This window comes from Pteropus alecto, unplaced genomic scaffold (genome assembly GCF_000325575.1).
Source record: "Pteropus alecto unplaced genomic scaffold, ASM32557v1 scaffold155, whole genome shotgun sequence".
NCBI classification, from domain to species: domain Eukaryota; kingdom Metazoa; phylum Chordata; class Mammalia; order Chiroptera; family Pteropodidae; genus Pteropus; species Pteropus alecto.
In genome coordinates, this window is record NW_006438113.1 from 22,286,931 (window position 1) to 22,309,678 (window position 22,748).

At 37.1% G+C, this 22,748-nt stretch overlaps 1 protein-coding gene across 4 annotated transcripts in view; it reads right to left on the reverse strand.

The window, feature by feature from the left end:
- The window catches only part of BICC1 (BicC family RNA binding protein 1), a 240,234-nt gene that overhangs the window by 32,473 nt on the left and 185,013 nt on the right, over window positions 1–22,748 (reverse strand). For all 4 annotated transcript variants that reach the window (XM_025049392.1, XM_015592218.1, XM_015592220.2 and 1 more), the window contains exons 4-10: window positions 9,247–9,326; window positions 7,261–7,419; window positions 5,704–5,757; window positions 5,065–5,259; window positions 4,590–4,841; window positions 2,564–2,695; window positions 323–509 (exon numbers count right to left, since the gene is read on the reverse strand). In XM_025049392.1, coding sequence (XP_024905160.1) covers window positions 323–509; window positions 2,564–2,695; window positions 4,590–4,841; window positions 5,065–5,259; window positions 5,704–5,757; window positions 7,261–7,419; window positions 9,247–9,326 — 1,059 coding nt within the window. The remainder of the gene's footprint in view (window positions 1–322; window positions 510–2,563; window positions 2,696–4,589; window positions 4,842–5,064; window positions 5,260–5,703; window positions 5,758–7,260; window positions 7,420–9,246; window positions 9,327–22,748) is intronic.

Sequence of the window (22,748 nt, forward strand, 5' to 3'; positions counted from 1 at the left end):
ACATAAATTATAGTCAGCCTGCTGACTTCACTCTCAGTGGCATTCTTAATTTAGAAGAACAAACACAGCCACTGAAAATAAAACAGTCAGACCTTGATTATTTATGCCAAAATAAGAAGCATCGGGGAAACAGAAATCCACAGAATCTAACCAAAAAAACACAAAATGGATTGATTCGAGTTTTGTTGCTTTTCACCTGATCTTAGGGCCTAAAGAGGGGAAATCATAACCTTTAAAATGTAGCCCCAACCAGCAGAAAGAAAGAGAAGTGAATAAGCAATCCCCCAGTGACTGAGAAGTGCTATAATAATAAATTTTATACCTAGTCCAGTGAGTCCGAGGCCTGCTGAGGCTAAGATATCCAGGCTGGGACAAGCCAGGCCGGCAGGGCATGATGCTGGGGATGGACTGGTTGCTATGGTAACCCCACTGCTTTCAAGTCCGAGGAGACATTTCCTTGCTTCATACATATTTAAGGCATTTCGTTCAACACTTTTCACAATCACAGACTATGAAAACACATAATGGAAAAGAAAAAAGTGACATGCAGGTAGTCTACAATGAATTCAGGAGGTGGATGAGAAATGAATACGGTGATAAGAATCCCACTTAAGGAATATATTAACGCTGCTTTCAAATCAACTGCAAATTCTAACCACTTATTATGTTTCCTCCTTTAGGTAAAACCATAAAACGTTAGTTACCATTTATTGGGTGTGTCCTGTGTTCCAAGCACTGTGATGGAAGCTGCACATGTATTCCAACTCCCACCAAAACCTTATGAGGTAGAAATTATTATTTATATTCAGTGAGGATAAGAAACTTACCCAGGGTCACGGCACAGCTGTGGAGGGGCAGCGAGAGGGGTGGAACAAAGGTCTATCACTACAGCCCGTTCCCGGTTACATTCTCTTGTCTTTATGTTAAAACTTCCCCCTTTATATCATTTTTACAAAACAAATCAAATTTGTCTCCATACAGTATATAGACTGCATAATAATAGTCACTTACGCTTGACATTTATGGTCTACCAGTTAACTAATAGACCGAGGTACCACTATTCCTCACTGATGACATATCTGTGGCAAAGCTTATAGTAAATTTCTAAACAATAAATCTTCTTTCTCTCAGTGGACTTGCCTAGAAAATTGGAAATGTGAACCCAAGAGGGAAAGCCTCCAATGAACAATAAAGAATGCTTGTGACTTAGAAAGCAGGTGAAGCAGTACTAAGCATGGGGCCACCAGGCATAATAGGCCACAGAGGCCCTGGGATGATGAAGGCTTCAGAGTTCTCCCTTACGATATACTTTTCCCTGACTTCTGTTCATTTCTTCCTGAACTCCAGGAATTCTTCTTGTGTCTTGTCCATCTTATATGCACAAGTCCTCAAAAGTCTATTCTGTCTTCATCTTTTCATCCTGGTATCTACAAGTGACTCTAGTCAACTCAAATTAGTCAAGCATGAAGCTTCACGATACATAAAATTAGTGTTCTGTTCTCTAACTTTAAGCTCATTATATTAAGTTTACCTAGAATAAATACTATCTTTTCCTTTAAAGTTATCTTTTGAAGAAGGCATAATTGTTTTTCTTAAGCTGGACACTGAATACCACGTTCTTCACATATATACAAAATTGTATGTAATATATGTTATACATATACCATTATGCATATATGATAAGATGTGTAGTTCAGAAATTAAAAAACGGAAGGCACAACTGTGTGCTGTTTTATCTAGTATAATAAAATATACCTAAATGTTACCATTTAGTACATGTTATTATGCAACTTGCCTTTTTCCAACACCGTTTTTATCCTTTGATTTCTGGTACAAAGGTTTCTTCAGAGTATATAACTGGAAGCAGAATTACTGGAGGTATCAGTATTGTTAGTGTGATCAGATGGTCCCAAATTGCTCTTCGAAGTGGTTTTGCCAATTTAAACTATATTATTGTAGGGACATTCTTCTTTCCTCACATTCTCACTAGCACTTAATATCATCAGAGTTGTCCCATTAAGTTTTACTGTTTATGTAACTACTGAAATTTTGAACATCTTAGAGGAGCTGTTCTAGGAAGATTGAACTGGGTATAATTCATTAGTAAAGGTATTTATTATTAAAGAGAATGGGCACCTATTCGTTAAATCTCCAGGGCTAGCACACTGGCTCAAAAATAGTAAGTAAACTAAATATTTTTTGAATTGTATTGGATATGTACACATAACACATGTTTAGCCTTATCAACTCCCTGGTAGTTTACTAATACTTAAAGTTGCCAGATTGAAAATTAATGAAAAAGTGTTTTCTCTTTCCTTCTCATGTATTAATAGAAAAATAATGGTCACTAAAAATGGATTCCAAACCCAACACATTAAAGTAAATGATGATCAATAATGAATGTTCTTACAAATTTATATTTGTATAAAATAACTAAATGTAATATATAATGATATGTATTACATAGGATATTTAGTTCTATGAAGATGCAAATACACACTTATATGCAAATAAAACAGAATGTGATATGATACATGGTTTCCTGGGTCTAGACTGAACCAACCTTGCTTGGCTGTTTCGGCTTTGGTTTAATACTAATGAAGACATCGAGCTGTTCCATCAACTGAGCAATGAATTGTGGATCAACTTCAATTTCTTCCTTCATATCAAACATCAACACAAGAGGAAGACAACCCTAGGAAATGTCACACAATAGAAAGTGTAGGAGGTAAAAAGTTACTCATTTAAACATCCAATAGTTTAACATGCCTACAAATAATGCAATATTTTACGGAACTAAAGAGTAAGCCAAAGTCTTAATGCTAAATTATTCACCTACACATAGCTCAGAGGGCTGGTGACAGAAACCATTTTTTGGATGACAAAATTATACATGTCTTAAATGTCTTTTTTTGGCCCTGAATTTTTACTCATTATCTACCTAGGAAAATTCCTCTATCCTCTGACTTCAGTTTTGTTACTGATGCCAGAAACTAGATTCTCAACTATTATCAAGGGTACTCATCTAGTGCCCTTGCTCCAAGACTGACAGTGGTGGCTTTTAATTGCCTCCTGAATGAAATCTAAACATGCATCAGCATTTAAAGATCTTCGCATCTTGGCCTGGCTTTGCTTGTACAATCACAGGTCTTCATGTCTGCGCCTTCCTCCAGGTTAGACCAGTCTCGTGAGTATCTTTTAAACAGATTTCATACACTGGTATCTTAACTCATCAATAGGCTTCTTCACCAATCCGAGTCCTGCTTCTCTTCTGATGCAGCTCAAACCTTACCTCCTTTCTTGAGTAAATTGCTACTGTCGCCCCTTCTTTTAATTATTTTACTCTTTAGCACTGCAGAGTACTTGTTTTTTTTTCTCTGATGCTTTCTTCCTGGCCCCTAACCTACTGACTATAGGAACCACATCAGGTACATTTTCTGATGCAAAGGATACTCAGTGCTAGCCTACTGATGGATAGGTTTTGTACATAAGTATCATGAGAAGTTATCATGAAACGTATTAGAATTAAAATACAATTACTATGTTCTATTTCCTTTGTGGATAAAAGTAATTTTTTTAAGGACATGGCTTTAAAAAAAGAGGTGATGGTATTTAAAATATAGGTTAAAGCCTTTTCATTTATCTCTCCCTCTCTTTTTTTAATATTGTGCAATAATATGTCTCTTTGCACACCTATAAACATAGCCTGATAACGTGAACTTGGCTTAAAAAGTCATTCGGAACAAAATAAATTTCCTAAAATTAAGTACTATAATCCTTAATGATTATAACAAGTTCTCATCTGTCAGAGGAATGGAGTCAACAATATAAACTTGGATTTTCTAAAAATTTCTCAAAAATGAATTCTGTAAGTTAATAATAGTAAAGGTCATACCTAAAGCTTACTGATTCAAATGTTGCTAAAGGTCAAGTTCTGAACAGAATGGTGTTTTTAATAAAAATATTTGTAATTCCACATTATGGCGGTCCATTTTGTAACTATGTATCAGCCCTACACACTGGGTTTTTAAATGAAATAGGAAGGACGGAAATTTTGCAAACTATAAATTGGAAGCAGTACTGAATTATATAACTCTGCTATTTTTCTTCAATGTATGACACTCAAATTCATGGCTTAAAGAGCATTTTTTAAATTATATCAGAGATTTATAAAATGTTCAAATGTTTCACGCTACAAAAACTTATGTCTTTGAGGGTAATATTTCAAAGGCACTTTTACTTTTCTGTTTAAACAGAAGACTTTGTTGAATGAAAACTGCAAACTAATATATGTCATATGAAAATAATCACCTTCCTCAAAACAGTCAGTTATTTCATCTGAACCTCTTCTACGTTTAGTCTAAGTTCAAAAACAATACTGCAAGGAAATTACCCATCTATATAATGAAATTAGGCCTGCGAGGCACTATCTACCTTACTCTTTTATTTCCTTTTACCTAGAAATTTCCTTATTTGACCAGGCTTCCAAAATGCATTCATAAATATCACATTAGTATGGTGTGTGCAATACACACTGTACCCAAAACAAACGAACAAACAAAAAGTAACATTAATTTCACTAAACATACCATGAGATATTGCCTTGCAAGGCAGACAGACTCAATGGTGCCCTGGAGGTAGACGGTGGATTTCTTTTGTGGATTACTGGGGTCAGGAAAGTGGATCTGAGCACCCGTTCTCTGCATGATATGTTTGATGTTGCTTCCATTTCGACCCATCATAAAGAGATGATGTTGAGCTGCGATATCTAGTTGTGTGCTCACAGGAATAGCAGATGCCAAGCTCCCGGCCAGATGTTCCAACAGCATGGCAGTTCCTTCCTAGGAGAAAAGGGTGGGAGACAAATAATCCTATAAAATAACCATCCACATACAGGGGAGGATTCTAGTGCACTTCTAACAACTACGGAAAAACACAACACGTTCTATAAACCAGAATGTAATACAAGGGGATATTCTGGAAAACGAACTACTCTAAAATCCTTTAAAAATAAAACTTGAATGATCTGTACACTGAGGATGTTCGGCATTATCCGTCACTTACCTTCACAGCACTAGTGTTATTCTGAGACCCTCGTACTATCACAGTAGCACCATACATTCGGGAACGCTGTTTAAACGACACTGAAATGTTGTATGTTTGTGATATGTGCTGGATGGAGGGGGAATTAGGATCAGGAACTGGCTGAAGAATTCCAGCAATTGGTAGCTCAAACATCAGCACCAAAGGAAGCAGCTCCTAAAATGAAATTATGAAAACCCAAAGTAGAGAGTTAAATTATTATACATTTAGAAATATGTATATAATTCATTCATTTGTTTCTAAAGATGGAATTTCAGAACATAAATTGCTTTTATTTTAAAACATAAATCGCATGGGTAGACTATATTAAGTTTCTTAAACAACAGACGCTTTTTATGTAATCTAAGAGTTTGTAACTTTAACTATAATGGCATTTTCCTCAGGCCTCTTTTTGATTGTTTCAGAGTCATCAGAGAAACTGAGGTAAAATTCAGAAAGTCTCTAAAAAACATTTTTAATACATTAAAATTACTTTTGTCACTATTTCCTTCATACTGGACACATGATTTTTGTTATGAATTGGTAAATTATGATTTTTAATGCCTTATAATGAAAACATTGCTGACAAAGATTTACGATATAAAAGTAATAAACAGTTACCCGAATTCTAACTCGGGCAGATTCTACTCCTGCTGGTTGTCCTGCTATAGATACCTGTAAAAATAAGAAAATACAAAGTTAGAGTTACTTTAATTGCACCCGCATTTGTTTTTCCAGTTATCTACATCCTTGCTGCTCAAAGTGTCCTCCAGGAAAAAATAGCATCGGTATTAACTGAGAGCTTGTTAAAAATAAAGGATCTCAGGCACCAACTCAGACCTGCTTAATCAAAACTTGCATTTTAATGAGCTCCTTGGGTAATTTGTGTCAATTGATCTACATCACCCCGTGGTTATCTGAAACCTCACAGCCCTCATGTAGCCATCTTGCCTCCCTCATAATTTCATTTGTTCACGGAATTTTGTCCCTTGCAGACTAGATGAATATCAATATACAATGATACTGCTGCATTAGGTTCTCAAAATACTGAGCTACTTCTGAGCTAGCTGGTAAAAAATCATTGCTCTAACACCCACCTACAGCCCTCTCATGGGATCACCTGAACTCTCACAGAATCCATCGACTAATTCAGGGGTTCCCAGGCAGAGCCTCAGACTAGGACTGGCCTGTGGCCTGTTAGGAACCAGGCCGCACAGCAGGAGGTGAGCAGCAGGCAAGCAAGTGAAGCTTGCAGCCGCTCCCCAGCACTATAGCATTGCCACCTCGGCTCCATCTCAGATCATCAGGCATTAGATTCTCACAGGAGCACTGGTCTCTGATGCCAAAAAGGTTGGGGACCATTGAACTAAAGTATTACTCTTGGCATTAGGGTAAGGGTGTGGGGGCTCCAGGACCCTGCTCTTAGAGTACATGCCTATGCCATACTAGCTGTCAACTATTTTGACTACTGCCCTTGCTTTTTACCATGGCTTTCTATCTAGTTCCACGTGTGTGTCCCACTGTCACATTAGTCACTGTAGAGAAAAAGACTATATTTGATTCATCTTTGTGGCCAACATAGTTTCTTGTACTGTGATTAGCTTAGAAGAGAGAAAACTTGTGAATAACATAAATAACACTACTTGCTCTTCAAATACTGAAAATGCTTTCGTGAGGATAGGTGAATTGATTTGTTTCCAAACAAAAGAACTAGGAAAATGTATATGAACTAAAGAGAGACATAATTCAGTCAATGTGGGGAAATTGGGGACTCATGAATTAACTCTCAGAAGGTGATGTGGTGTAGCCCGGAGGACCACTTGGGGGACACTGTGGACAGAATCCCAGCGATGGAGGGGTGCTTGGACCAGGCAAGCTTCCGGGCCCTTTCCTAATTCGCATGCTCTCTGAGCCTTCCTTAGAGACTTCATCTTATGTGGCCATCACTTCCTCCCCTCTCTTCTACCAACCACTTAGAGATCAAGGGCCTACCTGCAACTGATCTCTTCAAAAGAGCAGAGCACCTGTGATCTTCTTGCAGGGAGTAAGGTCATACAATCTACACTACGTGCCAACTCCATGCTTACTTTTTTGCTCTCATCTTCCAAAAAAGATGTGCATACGGAAAATTAAGGCTGTAATCTGTCCCATAGAGGTTCATGTGAAAAGACACAGCACCTGGTTGCTTTTTTCTGCTTGGTTATTCCTGTTGGAATCTGGAAAGTGGATGTGGCAGCCTGTTTCTTCCATCACTTTTTTAATATTGTTGCCACCTTTGCCGATCACATGAGAATGTTCTGTATGTGAAACATCCATCTTCAAGGTAACCCGATTGCTCTGTGTAGAAATAACATATTATTTCTCGATGCATGAAAAGGGTAGGAACAATCCCTAAAACACTTTCCCTTCGAGTGAATAATATTAACAAAAAGTGAGCCAGTGGGAGATCATACACATTTCTTAATAAGTCTTAGTCTATAAATGTTTAATTTCTATATATTTCTCTTAGGTTATAAAAAAAAAATATTTTAAGACAAATTTGTCAGAAGAAATAGAAAGATATACTTTTTCCTGAGATAATTTTTTGGAAAGTAGCCTTTAAACAAAATTAGCTACAATTACAAATAAATTACTTTTTTTTCTTTAATAGACATTATTTCTGAAACATTTACTTCAAATAACTAAAAACAGATGAAAACACAATTACAAGATCAACTATATATATCTGCATGCTAGTAGCACTGTAGAACTAAGATGCTAGAAAACTAGAAATTAAAATAAATCTCAAAACTGAAAAAGAAGTATTTATAAGCATTTGCACAACTACTATACTATTGTATGTCAAACTTTACAAAGTAGATTTATTATTCTTGCTGGCAGGAAGAAGATGGAGAAAGGGATCACAAAGCATAGATCTCCGAAAGTAAGATGGCTTAAGTAAACCAATAGATAGTATGAGATTAGTTATAGTAAAGCAAAACATAAAATTCTAAGACATAATGGATAATTATGGTCATACTATTTTATAACTAGTGTTATAAAATTGTAAAGACTAACATGAAATCTTTTCTCATTTACAAGATTGATACTGAAATTCTTCAATTCTTAGAAAGTAAAATTAAAAAGACAAAAAGACAAGTTGTTAAAAATATCAATAGCTTTACATCTTCTGAATTCTTATATTTTAAACATATCCATTAAATACTTTGATTTTTAAACTTGTTCTTCTTTTAGTTTATCATTTGAAATACAGGAAAAGAGTATTCTTTTTTGGAGAAAATTCTAAAATATTTAATAAATGTAAATAATTCTTAAAAATAAAAAAAAAAAAAAGAAAAGGAAAAAGGAAGAGAGCAGAAACCATTTCAATAAAATAACAAGTGGCAAAATAGTTGCTGAGAACCATACATCCTGGATTTAAATCTCACCTCCCCACTGATAAGCTGTTAGATTCTGGGCAAATTCCCTAATATCTCTGTGCTGAGTTAGAGAGGAGGGTTATACAAATTAATATTTGTAAAGTGCTTAGTTAACAAAGTGCCTGACATACCATAAGTGATTTAAAAGTGTTTATTAAAGGAGATTTTCACAAAGGAGCATACATTTTTAAATATTTAGATTTCCCTATTATCTCTATATACATATACTTACAGAGAGAGAATGTACAAGTGAAAGTGTCAAACTTCATGCCTTCACACACACACACACACACACACACAGAGCTATAAAGAAAATCGTTTTGGTTCTCTGCTGGCATCATAAAAGCAAATATCTAATTGTTATAGTCTTTATTACTACTTACTTGCCCTATACCAATCAGGCTCAATATCTATTTCTAAAGATGGGATATAAATACATATATATGTACATATATATATATATACATACATACATACATACATATATACACACACACACACACACACATACATACACACACACACGTGTGTGTGTATTTACATATTACTCAACTACCCAGCATGAGAGAACCTATTCAGATTTTAACAGAACTTTACATCCATTGTAGAATCACACGTGCTTATTTTAAAACCCACCATTACTTTCTCCTGGTTTTTCTTCTCCAAATGGTTCTTTCATAACAGCATGAAGTAGCCCTTGCAGAGACAAGGTTCTGACATCTGAGTGTCCTTAACATTCACTTACTTTTGTGTCTAAGACAGACATGATCATTTCCTTGGCTTCCTTAACATCTTCTTTCTTTCCAGAAACCTTAATGTGGGGATCTGTAAGAAATCAAAAACAAAGGCTCATGTAAAACCCTCAAACTCTGTTTTAAAACTTAAAATATAAGAGAGTCCATAATAAATTCAATATTTGAATCCTTCTAAGTGTGATATCATTGTAATAGACAGGAATTTTGAAAAATACCCAAATTGTGCATTATCTGTGACTTCTTTCTGAAAACTGCTTAAACCATTTAACTTTAAATTTAATTGCAATGTAAGTATATCATATGATTATTTATTTTTTGAATATGTAAACTTTTTAATTTTTAAAAAGTAATGCCAACAAATGTATAGTTGTATTATTTTCCCCAATTGCTTGCAAAAAGAAAACATCTCTATACCACCAGATCTAGTTTTAAACCTCAGTTCAGACTTCATCAGCTCTCAGCCAGACCACTGCAATCACTTATTCAAATCCTGTCTTTCTCCCTGTGGATGGCCCTCTACAGTCTGACCTTTACATTATGGCTAACATGGTCTTTTTTAAAAAAATTATTTTTCAATTACACTTGATATACAGTATTATATTAGTTTTAGCTGTACAGCATGGTAATTAGACATTATATACCTCATAGAGTGATCACCCTGATAAGTACCCCAATAAATCTAGTACCCCAATAAGTGTAGCACCAATAGCTCACAATTTTTTTTTGCCCACAACTTTTAAAACAAGTGAGGAGTCTATAAATTCAATTAACTGATCTCTTGCTACCTTCCAGGCCCTGTTCTAATGCTTTAAGTGCATTAACTCATCTACATGCAGCTTTCTTTGTGAGGCTGTTTTACAGAGGAAACTAAGGCACAGAGCAGTTCAGTAACTCACCCCAGAAAACCACTCAGAAGCTTGTTCATTATAATCCAATATCTTCCAACTCTGGATCCACACTTTAAATTATGTGATTAACTTAATTGAGAAGATAACCTTACAGGTCAAGTTTAATAGGAAAAAAAAAAAAAACCCTTAATTTTCATTCAGGACTATTTCATATTTATTCGGAATTAGTATTAAGTGACTAATACATGTTACGTCTATCGTTCATTACTGCCATGGAATTTTATGTAGAAAATAATTCCTACATTCAGCAAATACTTTCTGGACCTTTACTATGTACCAGGACACTATTCTAGGGGCTGCGGGACTTATCAGCGAAGAAAAAAGCCCCTGTCCACATGTGGCTTACTATCTTGTGTGGAGACAAAACAATAAATCAAATAAATAAATTATCCAGTATATTACAACATAACCGCTATGAAAGAAAAGAGAGAGGAAACAAGACAAAAGAATCAGGAGAACCAGCCATGGGAAGTGGGTCAGGGCATTAGGCCTTGTTGAGAAAGTGAGATTTGAGGAAAGGCTTAAAGGAGGTGAGGCAGTTGGCCAGGCTGGAGTCTTCCCGAGGAGCAGAGGTGGGGAGGTGCCTCTGCAGCTCTCTCTTTAGTCAGGTTTTCATGTCTCCCCAGCCACCTAGGTGTTCTATTACCTTACAGGTCAGCTTGACAGACAGCAAGACAAAAGTTCTATACCACTTGCTTTAGTGATACATCTGAATGACAAAGAGATAAGTTATCATCATCATTACCACCACAATCATTAAGAATGCCAATCTTATTGTCTTCTCTGCTAAGTCCTCCATATCCTGTACTTGACCTTGGCTTGGCGACAGACTCAGCTAATGTTTGCTGAGCATCTTTCACTATTAACAAGCAGTTCTGCCTGAGTCCTTGTAAACCATCAGTTCTCTAGGAGAAATCAGAGTCACCTGGTGGGGATTTTTTATCAAATTACACATATTTCCTTCATATTGAGATTTACTCATTCTTATCCCAGTCTACATGAAAATCAATGCCATGATGAATATGTCATATTCACTCATAAGGTACAAATGAACAAAAGAGGGGATGGAGGGAAGGAGGAGGGAGGGAGGGAGGGAGAGGGGAGGGAAAGTACAGGAAGGAGGAAACCATTTTCTAAAGCTACTTGCTCTTAGGACCAGGATGGAGCAATAGCTTCAGAGTTCAGGAGTGCATCTGGCTTCCTGGAGAAACATCCCAGCAGCTGTGCTTAATTTGAGTCAGTGCCATCACCTCCAGCCACCACCCGCACCCCAGACTATGTCTCCTGGTGACTGCTTTTGGCCTTAGCCACTTCTCCTTATCCTGTTCTATAATCCCTCCTCTGACACTTGCCCTGTCAATGAGACATTATAAAGATCAAAGACCTTAAGCTTAGTTGAAATTTTCTAAAATGTTTGAGTGTCAAAGCATTTTCTTCAATAATTCTGAACCCAATATAACTCCTCTAGGCAATACTTACATAAAGAGCTGTCGTACATTCAAATTTTGGTCTCAACTATCTTCAACTTTGTTTTGAGTTACTGCAGGCTGACTGCGATGTTAATCTCTACTGAAAATATGCACTACTGCAGGATTAGAACCCGGTGCTTCTCAAAATGTGCCTGCTCATCAGGCTGGTAGCACTTGCTAAATATAGGTTCCTGGGTATCCAGGACAAAGCAACAAGCATTTTGTTGGTTTCCCAAGTGATTTTTACATCAAGTATGGGGCATAGTAGATCAAACCACATTTAAAAATGTAATTGCAGTCTCCTATGTCTGGGCCAAGTATATATAATATAAATGCTTCTTCAAGAAAAAGGTGCATTTTTCTCACAAAATAAATTAAGTATTGAGTGGTATGATAATTTGAAAACCTATTACAGGTTGGATAATCACATTAAAATTCCTAGGCATCTGTAGAGGGACAGGAAACCTCAATTTAAGAAAGAATTTGATTTCCCACCATCTCTGCAATAACAGAACAATAAAGAAAACAGAAAGTAAAAGCCTCAATAGAAAAATACATTTCATTTCAAAGTCAAAGAGCTCCATCTAGTGACCCAAAATTTAAATTATAAATGGACACAAATAGACACATGCATACTCCATATAATCTCCAACATGTAACATCGAACTGTCTCTAGGACTCAAATCAGCACTTGTTTGAAAATGGTTCTTCAAATAATCAAGTCTCCTAAGTACAGAGAAAAACAAACAAGACAAAATTCTTGTTTAGATTGCTAAATTGGCTAGAAGTATCGTATTTTTCATTCCCTCTTTTGCCCTTGCTAACAAGATATCAACGGAACGTGAGCTTTTAGTCCAGGCTGAACTTAATGTGGTCATTTCAAATCCTGAAATACTGTTCTCTGCTTTCTGAGTGTTACAGCTTGTCCATATGATATCACAAGGGACTAAGGTTACATTCAGACCCATTCTGGAAATACTTGATGGAGAAAAGTCAGAGTATTAACCACATGAATAAATGTGAAAATAAAGAAAATATCAGCTATGAAGATTGTCGAAAGATGGTAGAAAAATAAAGATCAGTGTAAGTCTCTGCATCCCCAAAATTAATTGCTTTGAAAGACGACCTCAATTTGGGCATGAAAGTTTTCAGACATTTGCTCTAAAAATAATATTCATTGCTTTATAATCAACCTTTATACTTCATGAATACAGGGATTATCTTAATTAGTTTTGTAATGTTCACACTGCCAAACGAGCAGCAGATAGATACTCAGTAAACTGCCATTGAGTGGACCGACGGCTCCTGTTTGGGGAAAGGGCTGAGAACAGAGGGAGAAGGGGGAAATTTCTGAGAAGAGTCAAAACCTCATCTCCCAGGTGATCATATGTCCTGCAGCTCCTAAAACAGTTTCGACTTCAAATATTCTGATCTTATTACTGTTATAAAAATACAGAGAACTGTCAAATATTCATCCAGATTTTCAGATTCCTGCCCCACTGATCTGCTCACATCTCTCTGGTGTCATCCTATGGAAGACAGGGAGGCCAGACGGTCATCTAACCTTCAAAAGTCTTAAGAAGCTGTATGAACATGGGTATGAAATGGGAATTTATATGTGTATACTGCATAAGAGCTAAATCTTTGAGCAAAAAGGTCTTTGTGACATCCATATATTCATAAGCACTTGATAAGGCAACAAATGTTTTTGTAAGAACACATGTTTAAAACCATATTTACAGTAAAAATAAATACATAAAAGAGTTGGGATGTTTATATAAACTTAAATGAAATTTATAGTTTCAAAAGGTTATCTCTTGGTACCCTGGTTTCTACTCTCTAGTTTTCCATCCTTGAAACCATCCCCATTCCTGGAGATAGTAGTGAATATTTTATTGCCTTTTCCTTCTCTCCTCAAGCTTAAACCTCCTTCCCATTTCACTCCTAGCCCATAGCAAAATCTATAGAAAATATTAATGTCAGCCATTTCACTGTAGTTAAGCTACAGAAAGTATGTGCTATGACACATGATGAAACAAGCCACCAGTGTTTCACCAGCGATCTATTTATAGCTACTTTCTTGTCTCCCTGATAGAGTGCTGTTGAATGAAACATTCAACCCCCCAAAATTCAAAGTAATGCTTTCAATCTCAGCATGTTCTCTTGGAGAGAGAAAACAACAGAAAATTCCTTGTTTGACTAACCCCACTCCTCCCATCCACAATACCCCCTCAAGTAAAAGACATCATATTAGAGTTGCACTTTTGTCTATGGGGAAAAGCTCCGTATCATGACCCGAAGTCAGGAAGGCTTTGGCACATTTTATGGATATAAACAAAATGTCAAACTGGCTTTAAATCCATAAGAAGAGACCAGCAGGCAGAATTTACTTTCTCCTGGCTTAGAGCTCTTTTCACTTTTATTTCAAGTTCTTCCTAATGAGTCTTAGACTTTAAAACTGTCTAACCAAGAAGGACACAGCTGGGGCCGGGGCCAAGGCCAGGTCCATCAACACTGTTGGGAGTGGTCAGTGTTACAGGCCGAGAGGCATCTCCAACCTCGTCTGAAATTTCCTGTGACCACTGAGAATATACCCACAGTTGGCTAGTAGTTCTAAAGCAGAAATGAACAAATTTTTTATATAAGGAAAACTGTGGCTCTAGGGTAAGGATTCTGTCCAACAGCCAAAATACATCAAGTCTCAGAAAAAGGCCCAGACATCTCAAGGGCACTGGTTGACTTGGATCACACAGATATGCTAGGAAAAGCCTGCTGCAGACTGCATTAAGTTTTTATGACTTTCATTCTGCAATAGGCTATAGATTCCCTTCGTGTTGTAAGGAAAATATGTAGCTTCCACAGTCATGATAATAAGTTCTGAATCCCAACTAAGACATAAAGAAGCCATTACTGTGGAAAAGTCACTGCATCTCTGGACTACAGTTTCTTCAAAAAAAAAAAAAAAAGACTGTGTTTGGTTTATCATTGTTTTACTTTCTTATAAATCTAAATTTCTTTAATGTACAGCAGTACTATTAGCAGCACTAAGACTCTTAAGTAATACTAACATCATAAACACTATTTTCTAATTTTTTGGTGTCTCAATGATAAGTAGCTCAAGTATATCACAATCTAAAATGTGTCCAAGCTGCAGGCAGTAAACACAAACGTGTCTGAACAGCTTCTAAGCCGAGGAAAGTGAGCCTCTGGACCTTGGCAATAGACCCACAGCTGACTTTGGAGACGGCAGCTTCGGCTTTCCCTTCGTTCTACACACTCTAGGAATGTGCAACTTTGGATCAAAGTAGATGAAATCCAGCGTTCGCCTCCCTGGCATTTCCTGAATAATGTGCTTCCAAGACCAAAACAAATGCAGTGACAACCCCAGATGGAGATGGGATTTTACTTCAAACTCTATTTGAGCCGTGTCACAGTTCAAAAGTGATCCCATCTGCTTTTCTGATCGCTTTTCCTTTAGGTTGGCAAGTCACTTTGCTGATCAGCAAAAGTGAATTCCATTCACAGTCCACTGGCCACAACCCGTATTCTCCTGTGAAACAAAAGCATTCCCCTCTGACCTCTTGAGAAATAGGCTGTCGTTTATAAACAAAAACATTACACGGGTCAAATAACATACCATTTTTAAGTGAAGATATATACTTTATCAAGAGACAGAAAACCTGAACTGACTCATTAAACCTGACTGGAAATGATTTTACAAGAATAAAACAGTATGACAGGAAATCAATGCACTTTCAGCTTATTTTATAGCCAGTAATATAGAATCCAGATTCTTTCAAGGAATGCTGTTTGACAACAAGAATTCCAATAAACCGAGTTAGAATAAAAGGGCAATGAGTATACTTGGAGAGGCATTGGAATAGCCCAGGCTGTAAGTATTTAAGGCAACATACTGGTGACCAGCTGATATTGCAACTGGGTCCAAGAAAAAACAAGACCGCCTGTTGTGGGCATTCTCTAAACAAGCTATGTTGCTTTAGGAGAAGGCATAAAATCATCCTATTCACCTTATTTCAAAACAGAAATATTAATCTCCTTACTAGTTAACTAGAAGATAAGGGAAAGGGACAATGAGAAGTGCAAAAACAAGTGTATTTTAAATTTAAAAACCTAGTTTTCATAAGAAAAAAAATTTCCATCGGTACCCACAATCAGTTTACACACCACGATGCCCCCAGATAAGTTCCTATCAAAATTCCATTTGGCAGAATGAAACTTAATACTCAACAGTATTCTTGACATGACAGTGGCATGCGTGATATAAGCAAATCAAAGACAGCAAGTATGGGACGTTCGTCAAGGTGTTTTTCAGTTCAGCAGTTTGGCAATGATTGGAGATGAGATGCCCTCACCACTATGGTAACAGGCAAGTTCTTGCAGAATGAAAGAAAGGATGCATTCACATACCACCATGGAGGCTGTGGACACTTTACCAATTAGGTAGAAAAGAGCAATAAGCTTGAGAAAATTCAAAGCTCGCTAGAAGATACACAAGAGCTTTGGCTGATGGAAGGAATACCAGCATTTCTAACATAATCAGCAATGAAAAAGTTCAAAATACAATGATAATAAGCTCTTATAATTGTTCTCCACTGATGTTTCAACTTTTGAAGGAAGTAAGGCCTAAGATAGAACAGAGGTAAATCGGACACATGCCTCTTCTCTGTTCAGATTTCTTATGTGCCTTATCAAAGCTGTTTATTTAATCAGAAACAGAGTTATAGGGACTCAGCAAAAACCTAGAAATAATCTCAAAGAACAGTGAAATGCAAACAAAGTAATAAGCAAACTCAAGGCACAACATATGAAATAATCAAGAACAGATGTATTTAAGGAGTGTGAGAATTGTAAAAGGGTAAACTACCTTATCTTATAAACTACCTTATCTTATGCAGTGTAAACTAAACTTCATGCATAACTGCAGAGTTTGCTGTTCAGGTAGGTAGAAGGAGTGCAGAAAAGATCCATAGCACAAAAGAAATGTAGCTTTGGAACACAGAGGGTGGAAAAAGAAAGTTAAAAACACAAAGTTTAACTCAGTTTCTTAAAGCCTTTTGGCATCCAAGCTCCATATTCCAGAGATAAGGAAGAAGATTCTGGGAAGGGGGAGGAAAGGAAACTAAGTGCCAGAAGGAAACCTGGAATCATCTGAATGGTTTGTTTATAACAATTCTACACAAAGCATGGGCAGTACTGGGTTACTGTGAGGGAGAATGTTACATACCCATGAGCTACAGACAGACAACTCTTGTGACAGTGAGAACAAAGCCCAAACCACAAGGCATGACAAAAGCAATAGTGCAAGGATCCAGAATGAAGAAAGAGCATGAACTGAACACAGGCCCTCTGGATGGAACTGGAGTCCCAAACCTATATACAATGGTCCGTTTGACAAAGAAGGGAGCATTGAAATGGGGATGAAGACATGTGCCAGGATAAAACATCTCCAGGAAACTATACTGAGATAGCAGCAAGTTATGCAAGAATTTCTAGGAGCCAGAAATGACTAATCTCCCTTCTCTCAAAGGAATACTGATGTTCACAGTGTACATGGCAGCTCCCAGTGGTATTGCCTGCGGTCTAAACCCAGAGCACTGTCATCTGTGGCCAGGGCAGAGTGTTCCTTTTTACAACAGCTGCGACTATTTGTGAAACATCAGAACACACCAGTGTTGGTTGCCGTAACAGAAAAGCATGCGTTTAAGAGTTCGCTCACAGATGAGGAAAGTCCTGTAAATGAAGACCTGACCACATCATACCACATACATGATTTGTTTTATTTCCAGCCTACGAAGAGAAGAAATTTAAAAGACCAGAAATTCTGTCTTGTGACAATATTTGAGGCACAATTAAGGGTGTACATAAGAAACAGCAAATCTCTTAGGAAATCAGTTCTAAAAATAACAGCAGCTCGAGACTGGCATTAAAGTGCTCCTCCACCTTTGTTGTAAGATCTAGTGAGAAAGTTTTAAAGACTGCACTGAAAAGCAGTTAATTAAGGGTTCATGTAACTCTGGGTGTTAAAAATTGTTTCAAGCTTGTTCGTGATCTCAAGAAAGCTAATTTTCACACAAAAAAATTAAGTACCTAATATTAGGTAAATGAGCCTTAAAGAAAATTATTTGAAAAATGCCTGCCAATTATTTCTTCTTACTCCCAATTTCTACAGGGTATCTGAAAAGTTAATAGTTTTCTTTTTTTTTTTTAATGGAACTACACATACTGGAAATAACAGTCATATCCCTGTCTCCAACTGTATATTATTTGTTTCATTTATACTTTTTTTAGTAACTGTTTTAAGTAGGAACCAAAGGTCTTAATCTCTTACTCTTAAGTGTTTTATATCTTTTGGAAGAAAAATGTAATTTAAATTATCAAATAACTTGAAAATGTCTTTTATTTTTCTCAACAAAAATATCTAAAGTTATCATAAAGCCTAAAAATTTCTAAATTAGGATTCACCAAATATTTATCCAGAGGTTAACAGTCCTACTTAAATATCTTAAATACAAAAATTGAGACTTCAGTATTTAAAACTGGCTTTTCTTCCGAGAACAAGGAGGCAGGGGCTTATCACACACAAAAAATAATAATAACACAGAAAATAAACATTATCTATGTGACCAATTAGTCCTAACCTTTCTAACAAGAAAATTGACCCTCTAAAAGTTGTTTCAATACAAAGAGCTCCTATAAATCAAGAAAAAAAAAGTAATTGTCCCATAAGTAAATGGGAAAAAGACGTTGATAAATAATTCAATAGAGAAATGGTCAATAAATATATAAAGATGAATAAAGTTCAACCTTACTGATCATAATTTATAAAATTGGGAAAGATGTTTTTAAATTACATATAAGGCTAACAAGGATTAATCAGACAAACGTACTCTTGATGGAAATAAAAAATGCTGCAAAATGTCTGAAGAGCAATTTGGAAATACTGAGACACAATATCATAATTTCATTTTAAGGATAACATACGATTAGCCAAATAAAAAGGAAAATCAAATAGTGATCACTTCTAAGTAACGGGGTCACAGATAATTTCTGTTTTATGCTTCGAGCTCTTTTGTATTTTCTACCATGAAAAGTATGCATTTATAATGAATAAAATACTCATCCCTTAAAAGATTGTCTGTAAGTCAAATCTGAGATCAATTTGCACAAATCACATCCTTGTACTTTAAAACAATATGCATTTAAGTCAGAATGCCTTGTTTTCCAAGCACAATGTTTCAAGAATCCCCTTAAAAACTGAGACCTTTAAAAATGTTAACGATAATGCTTTCTCGACTAGAAAAGTTCCTTCTTTCTCATCTACAATTCTGTGACAGGCTTTTTGCCATGCAATTTCTGAACTTTAGCTCTATTTGTTGTGCCATCACTTTTAATATTTTATCAACGTACTCTGGCTCTGAACACAGACTTCCCAGTGAAACTGGAGCAAAAATACATAATGATGGGGCTTAGCTGCGGCTGAACGACACGGTTGGAACAGAGTCCAAATAGCTGGTGAGGGCCATATGTTTACGGCCACCACTAACCTCTCACGAAATTCTTTCAAACATTTATGGCCACATCTCTCTTTTTCTTCAGCAGCTGTTTCCAAAATAAATGGAAACAAGGGCGAGTCTGGTAGTGGGGGTACGGTGCTGTTTCTTGAAAGAATTCTCCAGTGCCCCCCACCAAGCAAGGAAGTTGATCCTCTATAATGCTTATACATAAGCATTACTTATGTGTAATTCTCAGTGTGAGTAAACCACCCATTAATGTAAGTAAATAATAACCTCAAATGCCAGTGAGTTCATAACAAATAGTTTTGCCAGGATGGCAGTAACTATTTCCTTATTTACCTCCTCAGCAGAGAAGTCTGAGCTGAAAATGGTGGATATCGCTACTGGCTCCAGCCCTAGGGACGGTCTCTGTCTTTCGCTCTGCTCTGCTCGGTGCCCAGGGAGCTGAACCAGCATCTCTGGCGGCGGCTCCATGACTGCCAACTCCACTGAGCACCTTCTTGCCACAGCCCCCCTTTCACGGGGATCCCCTTGCTCCTTCAGCCTCTGGGTCATAATGGTTTCCAGCTATTGCCAGTTTTATGCCTCATCATCTGATAATAACTATTTGTTCGTCCCTTTACCATGTCCACTGTAAGTAGCTGCTTCGTTAGAGTTTCTTAAATATTTCGGAGTTGTGTTTCCTATCAGACTAAGACTGGTGTAATACCTTTTCCACTGATTCCTTTTCCTACCTTGATGAAAAAGTGTGCATGCACGACCATGGAGGTGGTGAAGTGGAGAGCCCCATCAACATCTGTGCTGTCTCTTTTCTCCACAAAACAACCACCTTCTAGGGAGTGAGCTCCATGCCTTATATAGGTTAAGAATAATATTCCTTAGGTCTTCAGAGACACTTTTTTGAAAAGATTGATTTCTTCTTCTTCTTCAACACAAATCATTTTCACAACTACAGTAGAGAATGGTAATGCAATTTTCTTTCTTTCCTTTCTTGTCTCTTCCCCCTCCCCCCTCATTCCCCGCCCTCCCTCCTCTCTCTCTCTCTCTCTCTCTCTCTCTCTCTCTCTCTCTCTCTCTCTCTCTCTCTCTCTCTCTCTCTCTCTCTCTCTCTCTCTCTCTCTCTCTCTCTCTCTCTCTCTCTCTCTCACACACACACACACACACTCACACGCTATGCAGATGCACTTTTATCATATGGTCATGTTTATTCTGGTACATTACTGGAAGTATCTTGGCACCTTCAGATGTTCCCTGATAAATATGTTGTAATGTTTATAGGACCTTTGAGAAATATGTGTGGATTCAGCAGAATTTTTAAATCTCTTCAATATTTTCTTGGCTTGCACACAAATTTTACCTCTACTGGCATTTGTTTGTATATTCCACTCCCCACCATGCATCTATTTTGTGCCAACTTCAAATCTACAAAGGTGAGATTTCTGTAAACCACTGCATCATTCTAAAGTCAGTTTCTTACTGGGGTGGAGGGAGGTCTATGGATTATCCATGATTGAATAATGGATAATCCTACCCATGAACCTACCCATGGTGAACCTACCCATGATTGCATTCAAAGACTGTGTACATATACGCTGGTACAATTTTCTGAATGGATCTACAGATTCTCAAAAAGGCTGAAAAGGTTAAGAAGTCTTCATCTAAGCAGTATGGAATTCTCTAAAGATATTGAGAGCATATTTTAAAATACTCCAAGGATTCAATGTTGTTTGGCATTACCTCAGGCTGATACTTATCTTCTATTCAGAAATTTTCAACCATTATTTTTTGAACATGACTTTAGCAATTATATTTAAACATGAATGCTAACATATAAGATGATGCCAAATTTCTGTGCATCATTATTTTCAGTTATTACGAGACATGGAAGAAAATAGTAACAGAAAGAATGGAAGGTCTGTGAGAGAAGTCACAACTGAATCCAGGTGTTTAACTTTCTTTTAATAAAAAAAAAATTCTATATATTCTATAATCCTATACATCCTAGAACTTGTATCATTCTGCTACAGAAATAGATCTTTATTCAACATCTATGAAATCTTGCTTCAGAATAACTCCTAGAATTATATCAAAGAACTTCGGACCTGGAATGAAACAGGGTTCCAGTCTTCCTGCCCCTCTTTCACCAAGGTTCACCAAGTGTCCCATTGAGCCAGGTACATCCTACAAAGGTCAGTCACAGAGAAAATAACAGCATAATCTAAGCTGTGTAAGTAACCACAGATTTAAAAAATTCCCACTCTCAGGATGCTTTCTTTTATAGAACAATCCTCCTAAATTGTCATTTAGACTGCCACATTTTTAGTGGTAGAAAATGTACCTCTCTACCAAAAAAAAGCAAAAGTTAACTGTTAAAAATTATCTCCTTAAAACTGTCTTTCTCCTTCTGATCATATAAACCTTCAATGATTCTCCAACGTTATAGAATTAAAAGTTCAAACTGTTTGCTGTGGTTTTCAGAGCCCTCATGATCAGGACTGTGTCCTATTGCCTATTTCCTTTAATATATCTCACACTACAGCCAAACCTAAACATTGACCATTGCACCAAAATGTCCCATGATTTCCTATCTCCATGCACCTGTGCCCAAAGCCACACAACACTGCACTGATCCTAATTTCGGCTCCATCTGCCCAATCTTCACCACCTTAAGGTCAAAGCAAATATCACGTTTCATCAGGTCCATCCGGCACAAAGTAAATCTCCACTGGCTTCTCCCTTCACTGTGCAGTCCTCTAATAGACCTACCACGTGCTATGCTATTATCCACATACACACCACTCTCCTGAAGTCTGTAGGCTCCGTGACCTGATGGGAGACACTGTGTCCAGTTTCTGTATCCTCCACCGAATATACTGTTAATGGACTCTTAGAATACAGGCATTGGAAAACTATCTAGATTTCACGAGTGACCAATATCTGCTTCCTGACATTTTTGATGCATTTATTCCCCCCTTCCTCCACACTAAAAAGCCTGCTCCTCCTGGCACACTCACGACAGCCCTTCAGACTTTGGCACAGCCACCAGCTATGCTCTTAATCATTTTGTCTTTGGACAATCAATCCTGCTTCCCTTGGTTGTTCCTTCTATGAAGTGACTTTAAGTGAAGCCACTTTAATTTTCTGCATCCTCGGTCTATGGCACAGGTTATAAAGTCAGTGTCCCATATACAAGGATAACTGTGAGGATTAAATAGTAAGCAGGATAACATAATGGGCTTAGCACAGTGTCTGTGACATAGTAAATACTCCATAAGTGTGAATTATTACTGCTGAATGGAGGATTGCCACAAGTCACCCTTCTAGCTCCTTTTTAGACATATTCTTATTTGTTCTAATTTCTGGTAGAGATGTGCTCCGATTAGCAGAGTCCAACAGGTCTTTGTAACCTCCTGACCCTCTGCGAAAGCTGCCTGTGATGGCATTTATAACGAACAGCGCTGCAGACACATCGCGGCTGGTGCAGCGACTTTGAACAACCAGAACCCTAGAGCTTTCTCTCATCAATCGTGGAAAGCCCTGCATTTCCCCTCCCTGGACTGTCCTGTTCCGCCAAATGAAA